Source organism: Aulostomus chinensis, chromosome 8 (genome assembly GCF_037954235.1).
Source record: "Aulostomus chinensis isolate RoL2024-O1b breed Wild chromosome 8, RoL_Achi_v1.0, whole genome shotgun sequence".
NCBI classification, from domain to species: domain Eukaryota; kingdom Metazoa; phylum Chordata; class Actinopteri; order Syngnathiformes; family Aulostomidae; genus Aulostomus; species Aulostomus chinensis.
This window is the reverse complement of record NC_141327.1, coordinates 23859693-23880344: the sequence shown is the minus strand read 5'-3', so window position 1 is coordinate 23880344 and position 20652 is coordinate 23859693. Positions and strand designations below refer to the sequence as shown.

The 20652-nt window shown below is 41.7% G+C and overlaps 2 protein-coding genes across 2 annotated transcripts; one reads left to right on the top strand and one right to left on the bottom strand.

Annotated features, from left to right (window-relative positions):
- Positions 1-984: 984 nt before the first annotated feature.
- dctpp1 (dCTP pyrophosphatase 1) lies at positions 985-2002 on the bottom strand. The gene has a single exon (XM_086211799.1). The coding sequence runs from the start codon at positions 1865-1867 to the stop codon at positions 1373-1375; it is 495 nt and encodes a 164-aa protein (XP_086067925.1). The 5' UTR covers positions 1868-2002; the 3' UTR covers positions 985-1372.
- A 32-nt stretch (positions 2003-2034) lies between these two features.
- Positions 2035-20385, top strand: gatb (glutamyl-tRNA(Gln) amidotransferase, subunit B). The gene is made up of 13 exons (XM_086211798.1): positions 2035-2262; positions 4314-4467; positions 4592-4705; positions 9890-10088; positions 11265-11387; positions 11555-11668; positions 12790-12874; positions 14124-14168; positions 14341-14533; positions 14829-14962; positions 17895-17973; positions 18093-18227; positions 18306-20385. The coding sequence occupies exons 1-13, from the start codon at positions 2114-2116 to the stop codon at positions 18429-18431; spliced, it is 1650 nt and encodes a 549-aa protein (XP_086067924.1). The 5' UTR covers positions 2035-2113; the 3' UTR covers positions 18432-20385.
- Positions 20386-20652: the final 267 nt, after the last annotated feature.

The following is a 20652-nucleotide window of genomic DNA, read 5'->3' as shown; positions in this document are numbered from 1 at the left end:
GAGACAAATTCACTTCAAAGCATTCAAAATGAATATATATCCATGTTTATGCATGCACACAGACAAAATGGACAATTGCTCATTCTTAATGGGGCACGCCATCTCAAATCGGCTAAAGCAAAAGTTGTTTACTTTGAAGGGAGGCTCAACTTGCAGAACAACATCTTACTGATGCATGACTGGTCTCCTTTGCAGCATGCGGATGAGTCATGCTTGCGAGAGAACACCAGGACACACAGCTGAGACCCCATGTTTGTGCCTGGAAATGCATCAGCTGTAAAATCAGACAGACGTTTTCATCACTGTGTAAAAGTAATCCCTTCCCTCTAACACACACACACACACACACACACACACACACACACACGTATGCTGAGATATAAATGTTTTGCTTTTCAAATCTTTGTTGAGAGGTTGCTCAAGGTGGAATTACGCCGGGTTCTGGCGAGCTGCACGTCACATTACATTCCCACCCCTAGGAAGATGGGTACAAACTCCACGTCAGTGATTGAATCAGTTACATGGTAAACTTTTGGACGTCTTCATGAATTTAAAGCCTACAAATCACATTCCGACTCTGCTCTGGGAAAGGTGCTATCAAAAAGGTATGTTTTTTAAGACTGTCTTATATTTTCACACTTATATCAATGAAGCTATCACACACACATAGATTGTTGTTTTTTTTTTTACTTAGTTCAGGAAACACTGCCCCCCCCCCCAAAAAAAAAGGATTGATAATGATAAGAGTATAGTATCCAAACTGAATTCAGTTCTTTTGTATTATTAGATTCCACGTGGGTGCATTTAATAAACCCTTTGACTTCTAAAAATCCACATAGCTTGTAACCTGATAAATGGGATTTTAGAAAATACACGGGCGAGAATTGAAGAATTTTACTCAGTGGTAATTGCAACACTAAAGGAGACGATGACTTGATCCAAACCATGCCACATGAAATGAAAAAAAAACCAAAACCATTTGCTTCTTTCTCCTCAAGTTTCCATGTGAGGATATTTATTCATCCCAACACACAGCCACACTCCTCTCATATACAAGAGCTGATAAGTCACACAGTACATGCTACATACATGCAGTGATCAAACTTAAAACAGGAAGTAAAAGTTAAGAGATAAAAGACAAAAAAAACAAAACAAAACAATCCTTAATTGTCTTCGTTCAGGCTCTGGGTGCGCCTTTGCTGGTATTACGGACTAGAAACGAAAGCTCGGGAGGAATAAAAAGCAGACATGTAGCACCAGAACACGTGAAATATAACTTTTGAGCTAAAGAGTTAAAAGTCCAGTCCAGCATCGCATGTAAAGACTTTGGCCTGTTGCACCGGCGTCCACTGACCGTCTGCACACCGACGACTCAGTCCTTATACTCGGTGTATTTTTTGGCCGACCCGTGCACCTTGCTGGCGGGGTATTTCAGTTTGTTCAGGGCCATTTTGCGTAGCACCGCTTGTGGCAGGTCGACACGACACTTCTCTGCGAGCTCCACCAAGTAGATCAACACGTCGCTAAGTTCGTGTGCAAGTTGCTCCCGCTCGGACTCGGTCCAGTTCGGTAGGCCCTCGGCCACCTCTCCCCGCCACTGGAAGAGCTCGGCAACCTCGCCCACCTCCCCGACCATGGCCAGCAACAGGTTACGGGGCTGGTGGAACTGGTTCCAGTCCCGCTCGTCTGTAAACTCTGCTTGCATTCGCCGAATATCCTCAATGGTGGGCTCGGAGCTGAACGTGAACCTCTCCTCTGCCTCGGATCTTCCGTTCACCACAGCCGGGTGTGAGCTGCTGCTGCCGTTGGAAGACACCGGTGACTCTCCGTTTAGTCCACAAGAGTCTTTTCCATTTGTAGCCATCATGCTGAGACGACTTTATCAACACCGCCGCTTAAAACCAAGTTCGGGAGTTTGATCACACGTCCTGCAGCAGCCAGCTTACATGTGGAGAAGTCCCGCCAGATGCCTAACCGGAAATGATGTCGACATTATCCCGGATATAAACAAAGCAATCAGTCTGGAGCTTGTAGTTCAAGTGGAGACGGCTTATATTAAATTCTCAATTTAACAACTTCATCTCCCACTATTCTTTGCGTCGTAAGGGGAAAAATGGCTCCCTTCTCTGTGGCAGCTAGCGAACTTCTTTACAAAATATCAAAACAAAGATTAATATTCTGTCCTAAAGCTTCGTGTATAATCAGGAGAATTAGCACATCATGTTCACGACACGGAAGTCAGCAGCAACCGAAAGTTGAAAGGTAGGTGAAGCCGACAAGGGAGGGATATTTTGGGTCGTATTGCCCCTGAATTGACTGGGTAAACTGTATTTGTCCGGTTATTAATAATAACAGTGTCTTGCTCAGCAACAGAACGACATGGAGAACCCTTCACGTCCGCGCTGTCACCGGCTGATTTGCCACTCTATAAAACTTTATTTACGTGGCACCTTTCAAATAAAATGTGCTGCAGATCGAAGTACCTTAAAAATGAGTGACAAGGAGCAGGAAATTAACAATTAGCCGGGAGTCTTCTTTTCCTGTACATTTGCAAGACACCTTACTCTTATTTTTAGGAGGGTTCCAATTGATACTTATACTCATTTTATTCATGACATAATTATTCAGGGACTTTTTTTGCTTTAAGTGCTTGTTTGGTGTGTGTGTGTGCGTGCGTGCGTGCTGTATATTTATTATTTTTTCCTCTATGTATTGCTCTTTGATCATCTCCTGACATTCTCTCATTCTGCCTTGCACAAATGATGAACAGTTGAATTGTGGAGAGAACTATGATATACTGCAGGAGAGAGTAAAATTTTAATGGAATGAAAATAAATCAAAGTGAACACTTAACGATTGAAATTGTAAATTATAAAACGCTACATAAAAGTCAGGCCGTAAAGGTGTTTTATTTATAGCTAATGTTTCAAAATGAACCACCTAGGAAACTGCTTGAAGGACTACTTACGTAAACCTTGTTTTGTTGCCATGGTAACCAGTGTACATCTTTTGTGCAATTTTAGTTAGATTTGGTGACAGCTGTGGTGTTCAATTGAATTGACATTGAAGTTGAAATGAAATCCTTTATTGTCACTGTCAACATCATCCCCAACATTAACTGTGAAAATCAGTTTTAGCAGCTCCACATGACAGCAAGAACACACGACGTGCATTGTTGTAAACAATAAGATGAGTGGAAAACTTGGGTTCACAGTGCGTTGAAGTCATTAATTAGCCTTTTTTCCATTAAATGGGTGCACCAGCAATTCAGCATAGACCACCACTAAGCTGAGGATTGTAAGAGATGGATTCAAAAGGTTAATGCTTAAAAACTGAAGCATTGGAGACTATAAATCCTGACGTTTGCTTGTAATTTACTGCACAGACAGTGGAACTCTTCCTGTAACTGCACTGAAGCTGAGGATGGGCAGTTGATGTCATAAGGCATGATGTCCCTGCATGGGACAAGCACACTTCTCTGATCCCAGTGTCCAACTTGAGATAACAGCATTACACACACACACACACACACACACACACACACACACACACACACACACACACTTACATAATAATGCATTTTTAAGGGCACATTCAAACCCATATAAAGGCATCTTACAAAACATAATCAAGAAATAATATTGATTACTGATGTCCAATGGCATGACACGTTTATACTATGTGTGTGTGTACTGTCTGTGTACCTTTACTGTCATTCCAGTCAACATACAAGAAAACACTATTCTAGATTAAGTGTCAAAATCAGAGGGATTTAAGTGATAGGTGGGTCTCCACAGGGGGCCTCAGGCAGTTTCAGGAGGGCCTGAGTGAATAGAGCTTTAAGATGATGAATTATCACAGGAACCCATGTAGAATACACTAAATGTATGTGATTTGGTTAAAGATACTGTGAAGAGATACAGTAAGTATTTTTTGGGGGGGGGGGTGTCACTGTTTTTCCTACTTTGTGAGAGTCAGAAACTAATAAATGATTCAGGACAGGCGTTTTCATGTATTTGATGTACTCTGAAGTTATTTAAAACACCAACATCAGGCTAGTATGGCTAAATAGTTGACCATCTGGGAGAGAAGATAACATGACAATTACCTACTGCAGTTGCTTCCGTACAACTCTGTTTATTTGATATTCTACGGCTGTGAGCAGCTCGCTCAAATCAAGAGTTTCTTAATATGTGAAATGCCTCTATTTATTATCTTTATTGCCGTTTTAGTTTCCCTCTCTGCCCTCCTGTATTGCAGACGCTAAACTGATTGTTTATGTGTGTTTTATGTCTGGCTGCTCTCCTCCTCAGTGCTCCCCAGCAGCTGGTCGGAGTGGTTGGTTTAGAGGTCCATGCTCAGATTAATTCCAACACCAAGCTGTTCTCAGGCTCGGCGGTTCATTTCTCAGCTCCTCCAAACTCCCTGGTGTCCCTCTTTGATGCCTCAATCCCAGGGACTTTACCTGTGAGTCATGGCAATCACAAAAGACACAAACACACACACACAGAGCTTGTTGTTGTTGTTGTTGTTGTTGTTGTTTTTATCCTTTCCTTGTCAGGACCTTATTTATTGCCCTTATGTTTTCCAGGTACTCAACAGACGATGTGTGGAGGCTGCAGTGATGACAGGACTCGCTCTCAGCTGCAATATAAACAAGAAGTCGCTTTTTGACAGGAAGCATTACTTTTATGCTGATCTGCCGGTGAGTTTTCACTCCTCACACTCAAAGACCTTTCTGTGCAGCATCCAGGGTTTAGTAGGTGAGAGATAGATGGCTGTCTGATTAATAGTAATATACAGCCCCCATTCTCTTGCAATCTGGCTGCATCGCTGCTTTCACATCCATATAAAGTGTCCTCGTCTGCCTCCAGCTTCTCCATCACAACACTCCCAGTGAACTCTGAGCTCTAGTGAGCCAGTTTTGCTGAAGAAGCAACATTTCTATTTGCCAAACGTAGACAAATGACACAGAAAGCTGTTAAAGACAATGACCTGTGTTTTTTCACTCATCAGCACATTTTCTTCAGTGCACTTCTATTTTTACATTATCCACAGGTCATTTCCTTCTCTGTGCCTTTGCTTATAATTTGGGGATAGCTCCCTTTTTGTTCCATAATTCAAATCATTACTGGAGTCATAAAAGCCCCAGGTAGTGTTGTCATCCTTGATTGAAACCCTTCATTACTAATGGGCACATTTGGATTCGAGACTCTGGCCAATATTCAATATTCACTCTCCTCTCGAGCTCCTAACACACCACGCTGATGGTCGCCGGTGGTCAAATTGTCAGTAAGTCTGCAGCCCTTGTCTTGGTGGTGTATCCTGTCCTCAACGTTGGCACTTGTTTAGATCTTTCACAGCCGATTGAACGTGTAAAATTGGCAGCAAAGGCCACTGATGACAAAAAAAAACAACAACACTTGATTGGCCCTTGAGACTAAGTACAAGAGAACCAGGCATGAGGTTACAAAAAACAAGGTTCATCTCGATGAATATGTTCATTCCTGGCAACAGCTGCGATATTTGCAGTTTTTCATAAGACGCATTCTTGATGGCGAGTAGCTATTTTAGATTACTTTAGACTACTGCCTCCTGCTGTTTTGGAGAGGTATTTCCTCTCATGCAGAACACTCACGTCAGCTGACCGTGAGCTGAAGTCCTTTTGGTGTGTTCAAATGTAACTCCCTAGCCCTAACACAGGTGATGTAAGGTGACTCAAGAGACTGCCTTCAACAGCTTTGGTCCTTTGAAACTTGCCTTTCATGCATTCTACTGCAGAGAGCAGAGTCATCACTTGTGCTAGATTGTTCAATCAAAATGTAAGTGTCAGGGGCAGAGCCCCCGGGTCGTTTTGCTGCCATTATGACTGGCATTTGAAGGTTTAGATGGGAAAGACAAAATGTCAGGGAACTTTACAGCCACTTGCCCTGCGGAGACCTCCACTAATGAATCTCAAAATTCTCTGGAAAAGGGTCAGAGAGAAATTTGCATTTGAATTGTCAAAGTCAGCCTTTCTCTGGTAAGATATTATGCTAACACAGCTTAAGGGAAGGTAATGAGGATGGTAATTACGGAATGAAAAAATTAAGAGAGGTTTTCACTTCCTTTGGAAGAATTTCATTGAAACTGACCTTAAAAATCACTTGAAATGGGATCATGAAGTTGCATGATGCAATACGCTGCTTGCTTTCAAGGCCTGCGTGCCTGCGACAGCCGTAGGATGGCGGAGTTATGTTTTCAGGTTGCCCCTCCATCCCTTTATTGTTAACCTGATATCTCAGCAATAGCTTGAGGGAATTTCTTAAAATTTGATACAAATACCCACCGATACATCAAAAAAAACACACACGTTGGGTTAAAAATCTTGTCGTCGCTCCTGATCGGGGGGCTGCAGTTGGTCTCCGAGTGCCTCACGTGGGCCCCTCACTGCCACTGGCTTGAACACAGAGGACACATTTCATTATCTGTGTACAGTAACAGTAACAGCTTCTTCATGTTCTTCTTTCTCGTGAATGTGATATCTCAGGATTGCCCTGAGGGAGTTTTTGTATAAATTGGCCACAAGCCTCAGTTGAGACTCAAGGACAAACTGAAAAGATTTAGCTGCTTGCTGCCACCTCATGTGAACTTGATAGCTCTGGAAGACTTTGAGAGTATTTCTTTCAATATCGTGCAAACGTCCACTGATGACCTTAAACATTTTTATGGTCAAAGGTCAAGATCGCTGACAGGCACAACTGCGATGTGGCATTTCTATTTTTTCTGGCTTTATTGTACTGAAACACTTTAGCTTTGATATTTCTGCTAACATGACTCTGTGTGACTGATAAGACTTGATAGTGCACAACAGTTCTCTTTAGATTTGAACTTACTGGTTATCACAAAGTGGCAGAGGGGATATTGCCCCTCCGGAAAGTCCGTGCATCTTCAAATTCGTGCAGTATCCCCCTCCTGAAGCATCAGGGTTATTTTGGGTCCCTCTTGTTCTCTTGTGTGTTTGCTGAAGATTGCATCACCCCCTTTCAGCTTAATTCTGAGTCGTTGTCACACGCAGTGAGACAGATAAAACCTGATTTATAGATTTTACTTTTTGGTGACTCATGCCAGCGGCAGGTTGAGTCAGAACTTTTTGTTGTTGTTCTTCTTCTTCAAATTCACTGGAATCAACACAACACCTGCTCTTGCTTTGACTGTAATTATTTAGATTGAATTACTTTTTTCAGCTGCTCAATAGGAAACAACCTACCTTGGTGTCTTATGACTAGGATGATGGGTCTTTTCACCTTCGTCCTGTAGTTTTGAGTCTAATCTCTGCTTGTAAAACTGGAACCAGTCACAGCACAGTGGAAGAAATTACCCCGCCCTTGAAGAATACATTTGTAAATTACATTGTAAATTATTGATACGTTCCACTAGAAATCCCTGATTGCATTTTGTGAAACACCACACTTGCTCATTAAATGATTAATGCTGCTGTCTGACCAGCATTCCTTCTGTGAAATAGCGGGGGAGACACTTATCAAGGTTTTTACAGACATTTAATAACGCCATGCCCGAGCAGCTCTGTACTAATCTGCCAGCAAAAGCAAATAATTCTCTTTTCAGATATTATTTCCAAACAAACAGACAGAGCTCGACTCTTGGATCTTTGACATTTGTTTAATGAGAGGGCAGCTGAGAGGAGCATCAGTGTTCAGGCGTGAGGAATGACACAGCCGACTGGGTCTGGCTTGTTTAGTGACTTTGAAATGAGTCACAAAATGATTCAGCGGCTCACAACACTTAAATGAGTTTGGAGATTGTGTGTGTGTGTGTGTGTGTGTGTGTGTGTGTGTGTGTGTGTGTGTGTGTGTGTGTGTGTGTGTGTGCGCGCGCGCGCGCGCATTTGTATCTGATCTTGCATGTACACTATCTGCACTGGCATGGATTTTTAACTAGGAAAGTTACATGAGGCGCTCAGAGCTTTTCTGCTCATTAGGGACCAATCTGCTGTCATGGAGTCCTGTGGAAAGCTTAACATGTCTACCTGGATGTGGAACAACACGCTAGCCTCGTCCTCGTTATGTAAGCAGCAGCAGTTTGTTTATTATGCAGGAAATGCGAATAGATTGCACGTATAGGGATGCTCCCTAAAGTAAAGTATGGCACAATCGCCCAGCAGACACGACAGAACCCCATGATGCAATTCAATAAGAAACAGAGGAAGTCTGATAATGTGCAACGGTGAAATCCATCAGATTTGTAATATCAATCCAGACGTTAAAAGGAATCCCTCAGCAGTTTGTTTTTCTACGTTTTATAAGGCAGAGGTGTGCAGCTGATTGATCGCGTTGATCAGGCAGGAACTAACAGCCCCCCGGATCTCCTCTCTCTCTCGTCCTTTCCTTTCTTTAGCATGAGTATGATTAATGTTAAGTTCCTGTGATGTGGTTGCCATGGTAACGTGGGAAATTAGTGCTTGGGGTACTATAGCTGTGGAAATTTCCTCTCATGCTTTTGTGATAGAAAACCTTGCGCTCCTGGTGCATGATAATAAAGGCTCAACCGATCAGTCAGCCATGTGTCTAATTGATGCCGTCGCACATTTATGTCGGCCCAAGACTTCACTGCATACTCATTACTGTTATTCCTCTGCAAGTGGGGTTTCATTTAAAGCAGCTATAATTAATATTCTCATATTAATAATGGATCATGTGAGGCTCAGGAAGGAGAGCAGCCTCTCCTCTAACTGGAGGTTGTTCAGTCCCTAGTTCCTCCTTTCCAGAAGTCCGTGTGTCCTTTCACAAAACACTAAACTCCAAGTTGTTCCCACTGGACATTGATGTGTGAGTGTGTACGGGAATCAGTGAATTAAAGTCAAATTGGAAACTCTCTGTCCACCAAGCTTGACAAAAAAAAAGAAGAAAAAAAAAAAACTAATATGTAAATGCAGTCAGTTTCATTTGAAATGAATTTTTCATGGTGATGAATCCACAGAGAATTTACAGCGGTTCCTCTCAGCCCCATGGAGGATTTAAGCGTCTTTCAGCACAACTGATTTACTCTCACTGTTCTCAAAGCGTTGTTGTCACATGCAGCAGGCGGCTCCGTTCAGTAAAAAGATCTAATAAAGCCAGTGTACACAGGAGAGAGCTTTAAGCAGATTTAATTTGCCTTGACAAGGTGGACTCACGACTTCAAGTTAGCATTAATTCTACCTCTAAAAGCAGACTTTAGAAAATTTCTCCTTTCCCTTTCATTGAAAAAGTTTTTTTCCTTAAAAAAAAAAAGGTATATTCTTAAAAGTACACAGCCACATGAATGAAGGAATTGAAAGTGGTTAAAATATTTGGAAGAATGAAAAATACAGATTAGGATCTCATAAATGTGAATGTAGTGTAGATCTTTATTCTGCATGATTGACATGTAAATAGTTTGCTAACAACTTCCCCAAATTAGCTCCAGAATTGGTAATATTTACGTTAAGTGAGATAATTAAGTCCCTGACTAGTACTAATATATGTTAGTTTAGTTTATTTTATAGGGACAATTGAAAGTTATTGACTGCAGTTATGTAGATAGATAAATTTCATCAGCAGTCTCTGGGCAGATAAAAGTTATAGAGAAATGATGGCATCAAATGTGGAAATTTTATTAAGAAATAACAAGTATTGCATCATCCAGAGCAAAGAGTAAATGAAGATCAAACATTGCACTGTGAAAGACTGAAAAACAAGACTTTTTCTACAGCAAAAAAGGAGGTATGGTTCTATTACACCACCATGTTGTCCAGATGTACTTACCTGGGCCTTTTTATTCCTTTCAAAACATAGACCATCGAAGAATGTTTCTGCCCTCACATTCCACTCTCTGTCCAGACTGACAGTACCATCTTTTATCATGTCAGACTGGATACCAGATCACACAGCAACGATGCCCCATTGCTGTAGATGGCACGCTGAGTTACAGCTTCCTTGGAGGGAAGAACAGGAACCAGGTCATCAGAAAAAATGTTCACATCAAACAGATTCAGCTGGAGCAGGACAGCGGCAAGAGTCTCCACGATGACCTCCACAGCCAGACGCTCATAGACCTCAACAGAGCAGGTAACAGGTGTGTGTGTGTGCGCGTGTGTGTGTGTGTGTGTGTGTGCGTGCGTGTGTGTGCGTGCGCTCGTGTGGGTGGTGACCAGAGGTGAAAGTGGCTTAAAAGGCTTGCCGAAACTGTAAAAAAAAAAAGGCACGCCCAAAGGGCGCGTGCCGCTGCCGAAGTTTTATGGTTTTTAATCGGTTTTGGTTGATTTTTATTCCAGTTTTTGGGTGTCTATTCCCCACACAACTGCAGCCCCCACAGCCCCACCCTTCCCGCGCTACCCCTGGAAATGCTTTGAAAACTGCTTTTTACAGTCACTGCCCACTACAGTGCTAACAACAGGGAACAGGCAGACATGCAAACATGAAAAAACAGATCATCAATATCACTCAATGATTTATTTAGCAAAATATCAGTTTACACTTTACAGTGAGTGACACAACCCAAAACGTGGAAAATTTCAAGAACAATTAATAATTTGATTTTGCCCTCTGTTTTGCTTTCTTTCTCTTTATTTCGTTCCGTGAAAGCAGAACGCGTGTGGTTTTAACCAGTCAAAACTAACAATGCTGGTAACGTGACCCGCGCTCATGGGCGCGACGCCGTGTCAAGGCGGTTTCACACTGAACGCGCAAGGCGCAGGCTGCGCCGGGGAAATCCATTCATTGTGTATGTGGGCGCGCTGTGACGTAACATGAGCGCAAACCAAGCCCAGCAACTCGGTAGCGCTGAGCGTGCTTGCGCCCCACCGTGCGCAGCGCGCCACGTCTGCCGCGTTCAGTGTGAAACCGCCTTTAGACACCGTTATCTTTATTTAATATGGGATTTTGACAGCTCCCTTCTCCTCCTTTTTTTTTAACAGAACTCCGTTCTGGCCGTGAATATTTTACCGGAACTGTGTTCCGGCCCGTTCCGGCTCACTTTCACCCCTGGTGGTGACCATAAATCTGCTCTAAATAACGAAACCATCAATGAATTGATGCTACTAGCAATTTAAAAAAAAAAATCCAGACATGATTGATCATGATGATGATTTTGCTGATGTTGTTTCTTGTATTTTCATTGAATTTGCCAAATAAATATTGACAAACTGTAACAGAGCCTATGCTACTGATTGAAACTGCTCAACAAAGTTAGACAAGTTTGTCACAGAGCTGCATGGGATCAATCCCTGAGAGACGTCTTCACAGGTGTGGGTCTGATGGAGCTGGTGATGGAGCCAGATATGAGCTGTGGGGTGGAAGCTGCAGCAGCTGTCAAAGAGCTTCAGCTCATTCTTAAAGCCCTGGGCACTTGTCAAGCCAACATGTCAGGTAGGGAAATCACTCATTGCGCTCTTTGGAGATGCTACCTCCCCTAATCCAAAATGAATCTCCCTCTAAGGATAGATTGACGATGTCGTACATGGTTGTAAAGCCCCCTTCGGCACGTTTGTGTTTTGTCTGACTCAACTCAGCATGCATCTTCTTTCCATCCTCAGAGGGCCAGCTGAGGGTTGATGCAAATGTGTCGGTGCATAAACCAGGTGAGCCCCTTGGTGTCAGAACAGAAGTGAAGAACATCAACAGTGTCCGATACCTAGCCAAGGCGATAGGTAAGCACCATTAAATAGCAAAACCTCAAAGCAATACTGCATCCAATTTGTCTTGAACACACAAAAAGGATGTTACTTCTTTGTGAGGTCAAGAAAGCAGAAAGAACCAGCCATGTATATTTAGCTTGACGCTAATAGTGACTGATGGCTAACAACAATAAGCTAAAAACAAACAAACCCAAGCAATAAACTAAAGTACGAACCAAGAAACTACAATGGCAACATGGATTTTACTGTGCAATGTGCTTGAGAGTTGTTTTTTTATCAGTGTTGCCATAAGCTTCAAGCTTAATATATGTGGCTGTTTCTGCCTTCTGCATTTCCATTGAAGTGATGCAAGTGGGAGCTCCAGACAACTATTTGTGTGTACTTCAAAGGCAAAATACACTTTTTGGGTGAAGTATCACTTTAATAGCAAAGTGAGTACAACAGGGTTTTAGCAAATAAATTGATCCTAGTGGAATGACTGCTCGCATTTCCACATTCTAGAACTTTTTCTTACTTGACATTTGCAAGCTGCTTCACCCTCAAAGAATTACTCATAGCACGTGTGTTTGTGTGTGTGTGTGTGGGTGTGTGTGTGGGTGTGTGTGAGATAATGAGGGTGCTACAGGTCAAATTGGTGGTGTGAGAGAGGGGACACCTGCATGCACAATGAAGCCAAACACCTGCACACACACACACACACACACACACACACACACACACACACACACACACGCAGTCCTGCACTTACTAATCTGTCAGGTGTAACAGCAACACAGATATATTTGAAATGGTTGTTGTCATTGCAATAAAACAAGATGGCTACATTTATGGCGACACAGTGATTATTGACTTTAGCTTGAGAAGCATGACGAACAATTAAACTCCGCTTAAAAACTGGCAAAAAAATCACAGCCTGAAATTTCAGCTCTTGTGCTCGTACCTGCAAGGTTTGGAGTTTGACATAGTGTGGTGTTGTGCTTGAATTTTTAATCAATAAATTTCTTTCACATTTATTTTGCTGGGTGTTTTAAAGTTGGCTCAGATGTTTGGCATTTAACATAAAGTTATATCTTAGTGTACTGGTGCTATTTTTGGATAAAGTGCATGTACATGTTTTCATGTTCTTCCACCAGACTACGAGGTCAAGAGACAGATCGAAGTCCTACAGAGAGGAGAGACGGTGCAGAATGAAACCCGGGCGTATGATTCCAAATCAGGGTAAAGTGATGAAGGAGCAGCACTGTCATGCCAGGATTCAGCCTCTCTGACCGCTCCATTAGTCCCAAGCTTTGCTGAGGAGGGACCATCATTGTAATGATGATGAATGGAGCCATTTGGAAGCCGCCGCTGCCGTCGTCTTGTGTTGTCTGTGAGCTATACGCTGCTCAAAGGCTTATGAGCGACGCAGCTGAGGCCTTGATCGTCCTCTGTTGCTCAGCCTCCTTCCCGTGAGGCATTGCCTGTCCGAGGTGCAAGGTGAAGCGTGGTAAATGGTGTATGTGATGTCTCATTCTTTTGAAGGTGGCTCAGATCTCAGTACAGTGGCTTACAGAGCCAGACTTGTAGGCATGAACATATTTATATATTTGGAATTATCAGCCCTTATATGACATGTTTAGCCTGGGCTCAGACTAAATCCAGCACTGTGACAGTTGTGTGGCAGTATGTAAGTGTTTCTAATGGACCGTTTGCGTGACCCTCGAAGCACAAATCCCAGCCTGGCTATCAATATCACATCATGCAGTTACATCTTTGCTCCTCCTCAGGGTAGGGTTGTGAAGCTCGGGAAAGGAGGTCACAGCGGAGATCAGTCTGTCTTCCATGCTGTCTGTTGCTTGGGAAACAGCAATGCTACATGTGCTTCCTCTTGCGCTTGCCTTCTGATCTGATTCCTGACATCAGGTTGCTTTTCTCAGAAAATGGTTCATCTCCCAATCCACCGCTAAAACCACATTCCTTGTTCAAAATAATGAGAAAACAAAGTTGCTGCAGCAGCAAGTGATTCAGTCTGAATTCAGCCTCGTGTTACAGTCACTATTACTGATTATGTAGTGTTTTCTTGACTAAGAAATCATTTGATCTTGAACTAAATACTTGGGTTAGCTTGCTAACATGCTGTTAATTTACAGTGCTGACAGCAGGGATGATAACTACTATTGTCATCGTTGTATTTTAGTGTGTTAGCATGATAAGATGTGCTAATGATAAGATACAGCGAGGCTGATGAGAGTTCATTCAGTTTTGTAGATGTTTGGTGATAAAAATAGAGGACAAATAATACATCAGCAATCACAAGTGTTCAGCCCTGTATTAAAGCACCAGACAAGAAGAAGAAGACAACGACATCCCTGGCTCAGATCTGGCTGTGGTCCTTTCTTGCGTATCATACAGTTTAGGCAGAAATAATACTCCATTCAAATAAAAACTGTTATTAATGAAGTTGTTATCTTTCATCATTGTTCTCTAGGGAGACTGTTCCTATGAGGGACAAAGAGGGACTTCAGGACTACAGGTGAGTTTTGTTTCCCTTCTAATTTTCCTCCCAGGAGCTTGTGAACAACAATGACAGACTGATGATGTCAAATGATGTTGAGGACGGTTTGTAACTGCACTGCTGATAAAACATTCTCCTGCTTCATCCTCTCTCCTTTTTTTTTTTCTTAACCCCACTGTCGCCCCGTCAGATTCATGCCAGAGCCCAACCTCCCCCCTCTGATTGTGTATGAGGATAACGCATCACTGCCCACTGGCACTGATGCGTCCCAGGTGGTGGTGGTGCAGGAGATAAGAAAAGGGCTGCCAGAGCTTCCCAGTGTCAAAAGAGACAGGCTGGTTCAAACTTACGGCATCCTGCCCGAGCAAGGCTTCACTCTGATGGTGAGTTCAGAAATAGTTGATTCCCTCGCTGACTCGCTTTCCTGCATCTTTGTTTTAATTGTCGCCTGATCAAGTTCAAGCTGAGTTCAACTGGCTGCAGTTCAGTGCTCCGCTGGACTGATTTGAGCTTAATTGGACACTGAGTAAAATGATCAAGCGTTTCCTCTTTTGTATATATATTTTCTATGCATGCAGTTAAGCTGCTGAATTTAAAATAGAAATAAGTTTTAACCAATGTGTTGGGTAATGCACACAGTTTGTTGATCTAATATCTTAACATGGTGCGTTGTTGCAGAATGAGGAGGGCCTGGCTGAATACTTTGAGGCGGTTTTACAGGCAACCACCAAGGAGCCAGCAAATGTGATTGGCTGGGTGACAAATGACCTGTGGGGTCACCTTAAACAAGAGGACATGAGTGTGAGCCAGAGGTGAGATGAACCCGTCTTAGCCGCCTTACGATGCAAAAAAAAAAAAAAAAGTTGAAAAAGTTTGTTTATTTTCTAGCGTAGCTTTTTAGCTTTAGCTCCCATGTCATGTGACCGTGGTACTCCCAGATTTTATCACCAGACTGAACAAAGACACAACTTCACGGCACCCTGTTCAATCATATTTCTCATATGAATGTTTTCATGCACAGGTCATAGTTTTTTTTCCAATGGCTTCCATGTTATTTGACATAGGGGCTTGAAATTAATACCAGATATTTATATTATAGATAGACATGAGACACAACTCTTATGATTGCATTCAACAGTTTCTGACAACTCAACAAATAAGCTACTTTTTTCCATAATTAATCCAGCCTCTCTCTTGCTTCTAGTGCTGCTTTCAAGTACTGGAAGGTAGCTTGGAATTCTCTCAGGAATCATGACGGAGGCAAAAAAGCAAAGAGGGGAAAACAGTTTAACATCAGTCCCTAGTTCCAGCATTTGAATGCACACAGCTTCCATGGGTCCAGTTTTACAGTCACAGAAATTAAATCAATCTTTTTTTTTTCCAAAATTCAGCTCTAATCTCAAGCGCACAAATTTGTGTCTTTTTACCATGCAGTATCAGCAGAGGTCACCTCTGCTCAGCTAAACTTCATAATGCTCCTTTAATCGGATGCAAGTGTTGGGTAGCAACAAGATTCACAACACATTCACTTCATTAAAAATTGGAGGGTTCCCTTCATCGCCATACATCAACATACATGAACCCTCAGCTCTTGTTGGCTCGTGTTGTCCAACAGTTTCCTCTCAATGCTCCAAGATGATTTGCACTAATGAGCATTTTGCCTGGGAAAGATTTCTTTTTCTTCTGTGCTTACTACGCCTGGGATGAGAATCAATCAGACAAAGTTAAAATTATTCATTAGACTCTAGTTCTACATTTCCATTTGCACAGCACTCTCCGGTTTGATTGACACAAAACACATGAGTTCATGAATCATCAATATTGTCCAATTCTTGGTGTCTGCCTGTGAGAGACCACTGCAACACTCCTGACAGCCCGTCACAGAAAAAGGCTGTTCTGAAAATCCAAACACATTAGTAGAAATCATTTGAGTGAGCCAATCTTGTCTTGATCACTCTCTGCTGCAGGGCCGTGAGCTGGAACATTGCTGTCTTTTGTATATGTTCCAAAGTACGCACTAGAAAATTTTGATTTTTTTTTTTTTTGTCAAAAAAAAATAGGTTGCCATGGTACCTTTCACACTTTCACTTTAAAAAGAACACTCAAAGATGCCTATTTAGCCACAGGCAACAAGAATCTCAGTTGTCACCTACTGTTTGTGTTTATGGGCGTACTGTGAAGCTAAATATCAGGCAATCATTTCGACTGATTGTAGTCATTTTTTTTTTTTTAGAATGACGAGATAATACAGGAAGAAGAAGTGAGAGGGAGTGAAGAGAGTTTGATATTAATGATGTCAAATAAAAAGTGGTGAGTCATTAGAGTGTGTGTGGCAATGAAAGGAGTAATGGACTGACCTCAGCACAGACGCAGCAAGCTTTCTTGTATTTACCATCTTCAGACTGTCGCTGTGTGTGAGTAAACCATAACTGGGTTTTGTTGCTTTAGAATTTTATTTTATTTTTTTTTTTTAGCTTTGGTTGAAAGCAGGAGAGCTGAAGAAAAAAAATAGAATGGCAGGTGTTTGGTTTTTGTCTGCAAACTGCAGATATTTTTCTTTTCATGTTGAAAAGATGATTCTTCTTTTTGGTTTTTGTGTTGGCTGTTCTCTAAAGTCTGCACAAAGTCGTTGCAAATCCTTGAATAGGCTAGACGAGAAGAAAGCGCCCTTCAGGTGTCACTAGACGCTCCCTGGAGACCTCTACCCCTGTACTGGAGTCCTTGCTCGCTGCTCCCCTGATCCCCCTTGACCTTTGGCACCCTTAAATAAAACCACAAAATATAAATGAGATTTACTGGTATGTTTGGAAGGGGATGTGACAAAATATGTATGGCACTTATTAAGAAAAGCAGCACACATTATCATATATAAGCGTGTGCATGGTAAATTAGGAATATATGTTCAAATTCTTCCCTGAACTCCCTGGAGTCGACGCCACTGTGAGCCAGAGTCTTGGGTGTCTTGCAGATAGTGATTTACATTTGATTTTGGGCAGGAAACTGGAAAAATAGTAACTGCTCTGTAGGTTTGTGGAGACAAAGTTGTTCTCACTGACATGGTTTCTGCATTTCAAACTAAAGTGTGTGTGGAAAAAAAAGAAAAAGCCTCCTTTTAAATTAATGTTTTCTCTTACTCTTTCGGGATCAGCAGCGACGTCTCCCTGTCGCCTCCCCTGAGTTTTGCCTGGCAAATTTGACAACAGACAGATTGAACTTCAGGTCGTAGATGTGATATTTGAATAGAAGCAAAACACTCAAAAAAATACACAATCATAACCAGAAACCGTAACCGTAACGAAGAACTGTTCATTAGCTTTTGTATTTTTAATTATTGATTTTAAAGTTATACTGTACAGGACTGACTAACAAAGTGATCTCCTGCACACCTCTTTGCATGAACTGAATGCATACACACACTTTAAATTCTTGGTAAACAAGTGACAGATTTGAAAACACAATAATAATGAGGTTCTGCTACTCATCTGTTTTTCCAGACTGGCATGTTTGGGGGAGAGATGGACTGCAGTGAACTTAATATATTCTACCAGGCTCCGTGAACCTGCTCGTCTAGTAGCCTGGGGAATAAACAAGCAGACATAGGAGAGACAAACACATTATAGTCAAATCACAACTAGACTCTTTCAGCCAGACACATCCACTCTTTCCCTCTTCTTCCTCTTCCCTTTATATCACTTCGTCTTTCATTTATTAGTGTCATTAAAGTAGTCGTTGATTTGATTCCAGCCCCATCTCCCCTGCTGCCCTGGCCGAGCTTCTGCAACTCCAGGAAACAGGACGCATCTCCTCTACGGTTGCCAAGCAGGCAAGTCAGCTGCACACATCATGCAATTATCCTCATCTGTCTGTCACTCAATACACACACACACTGCTAGTTTTATTCTGGTCCTCACTTGGGTCTTCTTGGCGTCTTCCTGCTCTCAGGTGTTTCAGGAAATGTGGAGGTCGTCGGGAAAGACGGCCTCGCAGATCATCCACGAGCAGGACTTGGAGCTTGTTAGTGACACTGTCCAGCTGCAGCACATCTGCCAGATGGTGGTGGACACACATCCTGAGGAGGTGAGCGCTAACATGCATTTAGGTGTGTTGGTGTTTACATATATGAGATGCTGAGCTACAATGGGTCTCTTTCTGTAGGTTAAAGCCATCAGAAGCGGGAACAAGAAGGTTGTGAACAAGTTGATGGGACTGGTTAAGAAGGAGACCAAAGACCGAGCTGACCCGGTTTTGGTGCGGAAGATTCTGCAGGAGATGACTTCATGATAGGTGGATCAGCATTACTAAAATACTCAAATCAGGGCACGTATGACCTGTTTGACCCTACTGTCCAGGTCACATGGCGGTGCATGGTACTAGTACCTGAAAGGATGCCACCATCTGTAGTTCCTGAGAAATTAAGATTCTATAAATACTGTACAATGAGTGGATATTCTATATTTATGGAGGTAAAAAGTAATGATAAAGCTTTGTGTTCACCATCCTCTTGTGAATATATTCATTGATTTGTCTCACCATGAGATTGCATGAATAATTAGGCTAACGTGAACTAAAAAAATTATGCAAATAGATTAAATGGTAAAATCTAATAAGTTAAATTGTCCTGATGAGACCTCATGAGAAAAAAAAATCCTCTAAACAGACCCGCGTATAATTCAGTTAAACACTTACCATCTAATTTTCTGCTTCACTTACTGACATGAGGATTAAAGGGAGGCAGCATGTCCAGCTGAGTGACTCAGGCCAAGTAAAACTATCAGATAGCGCCCTCTTGTGGCTGGAGCAGATACCATAGGGCTTCTAATATTTTATATACATATTTTCTATTTATTACAAAATAATTTTTGCTCTCTTGTACATTTTTCAGGGGACAGATCAGGCCATGATGTCTCATGCTGTTTTTGACCCATTTAAAAAAACATGTTATTTATACTAATAATTCCACCTTTGTTCGTTGAAAAGTTTCCCCGAGAATTAACTTCTATGTTCCTAATCGTTGAGTATGTTAAGATATGTGATGGTATCTCACGCGCTAACGTGGTGAGAAGGAGGCATCACCTCTCTGAAGAGGGGAACTTGTATTATGATGACATCACTGACAATGACAATCAGAACCAATCCTCTTCATGCAAAAGATGGTGTCTGGCGGTAACTTTAAAGGTCAAATAGTTTCTAGCTTAGAGTCCTTGTAGTGTTGTGTAACAAAAACAAAAAAAAAAAGCAATAATTGTCAATCACACACACAGTTCCATTTACCAGAAGTCGTCTTTATTAGGGGAGGAACGCCGCCGCGTTTCAGGCGCAGTGACAAACAAGAGACCAGATTACAACTCAGACAGAAAACTGGTGTCAGAAGCTGGAATCTTAGAAACCTGCTGAGACAGAACCTGCTCTGTGTTCTCATCTGCCTCATTACAGAAGCCCTCTTCATGCCGCCATGTTAAACAGTCTGTTAGACTGCGCTGGGCGTGTTAACAGACTGAGCTGCTGTTTGAGTTTCAGCATGACTCAGTGTGGAGCGACACTGGAGAATGAAAAGGCTGATAAAGTGCTCAGAAACATTCTTTAGCCAGAGGAGAAAAATTAAAAAGACTTTTTACACAGTCTTGAAAATGCTACAGAGAACTTAATGTATTGCCCGTACACCATCAAGTATAATCTGAATGGATCTTAAATCCAATAAAAATAATCAAGATTTAAATGTTTTTATCGTGAGATCTGATTTAACGATTATTATCGAGTGTGGAATTATTATATTGCTTTTCATCTCCTTTTTTACAAAGCATTTCCCCCTAAATAACTGTTCAGCTCGACAGTGAATCAACTTCCCCTGATCCTTTCTTAGTAGCCCATTATCTTTGCATCTTTTTGTGACCGAACAACTGAGGATCAGTTATCAGTTTTAACCTTTTAATATCAACTTTTTATCTCTAAACTTCAGAATCTTGCGATAGCAGCGCAACCAATTGTCATATTTAGGCTCCCCAGGTCCCCAGAAAATTAAACCTGTTGTTACACTGAGTATTAAAGTAGATTTCTACCTCTGAAAAGCTGAGCTCTATAAATAACTTGTTTTAAAAGTGTCTTCTAGTGGTTCAAATGAAGCAGAAATATTGGGACAAAACCACTCATGCTGCACTTCCATCCATCGCCATTTACTTTTATACTTTGACAGTGGACAGCTTCAAGTAAAAAAAAAAAAAAAATTTAAAAAAAAATTTCACAACAAACTAGCATTTTTTTGTATCGCCTGCGTGAATCAATTCTAAAGTCAGGCAATAATGTGATTTAAAATCTAAAAATAGGCACTATTTTGAAAGTATTTCTGTGCTGGTAAATCCTTTTTTAGAGGCATACTTTTGTAACAAAATAACATCTCTTGAATTTAGCTCAAACGTTTGTACTAAAATAAATGCATCTGACATGGTAACAATCTGAGATGGTTTTTCAAAACTCTTCAAACTTAAACACCCGACACCTGCATAGA

Coding starts and splice junctions, on each gene's coding strand:
- dctpp1 (XM_086211799.1), bottom strand. CDS start 1,867: ATGATGGCTACAAATGGAAAAGACTCTTGTGGACTAAACGGAGAGTCA.
- gatb (XM_086211798.1), top strand. CDS start 2,114: ATGGCTCCCTTCTCTGTGGCAGCTAGCGAACTTCTTTACAAAATATCA. Junction 10,089..11,264: donor CATAGACCTCAACAGAGCAG/GTAACAGGTGTG, acceptor ACGTCTTCACAG/GTGTGGGTCTGATGGAGCTG. Junction 12,875..14,123: donor GCGTATGATTCCAAATCAGG/GTAAAGTGATGA, acceptor ATTGTTCTCTAG/GGAGACTGTTCCTATGAGGG.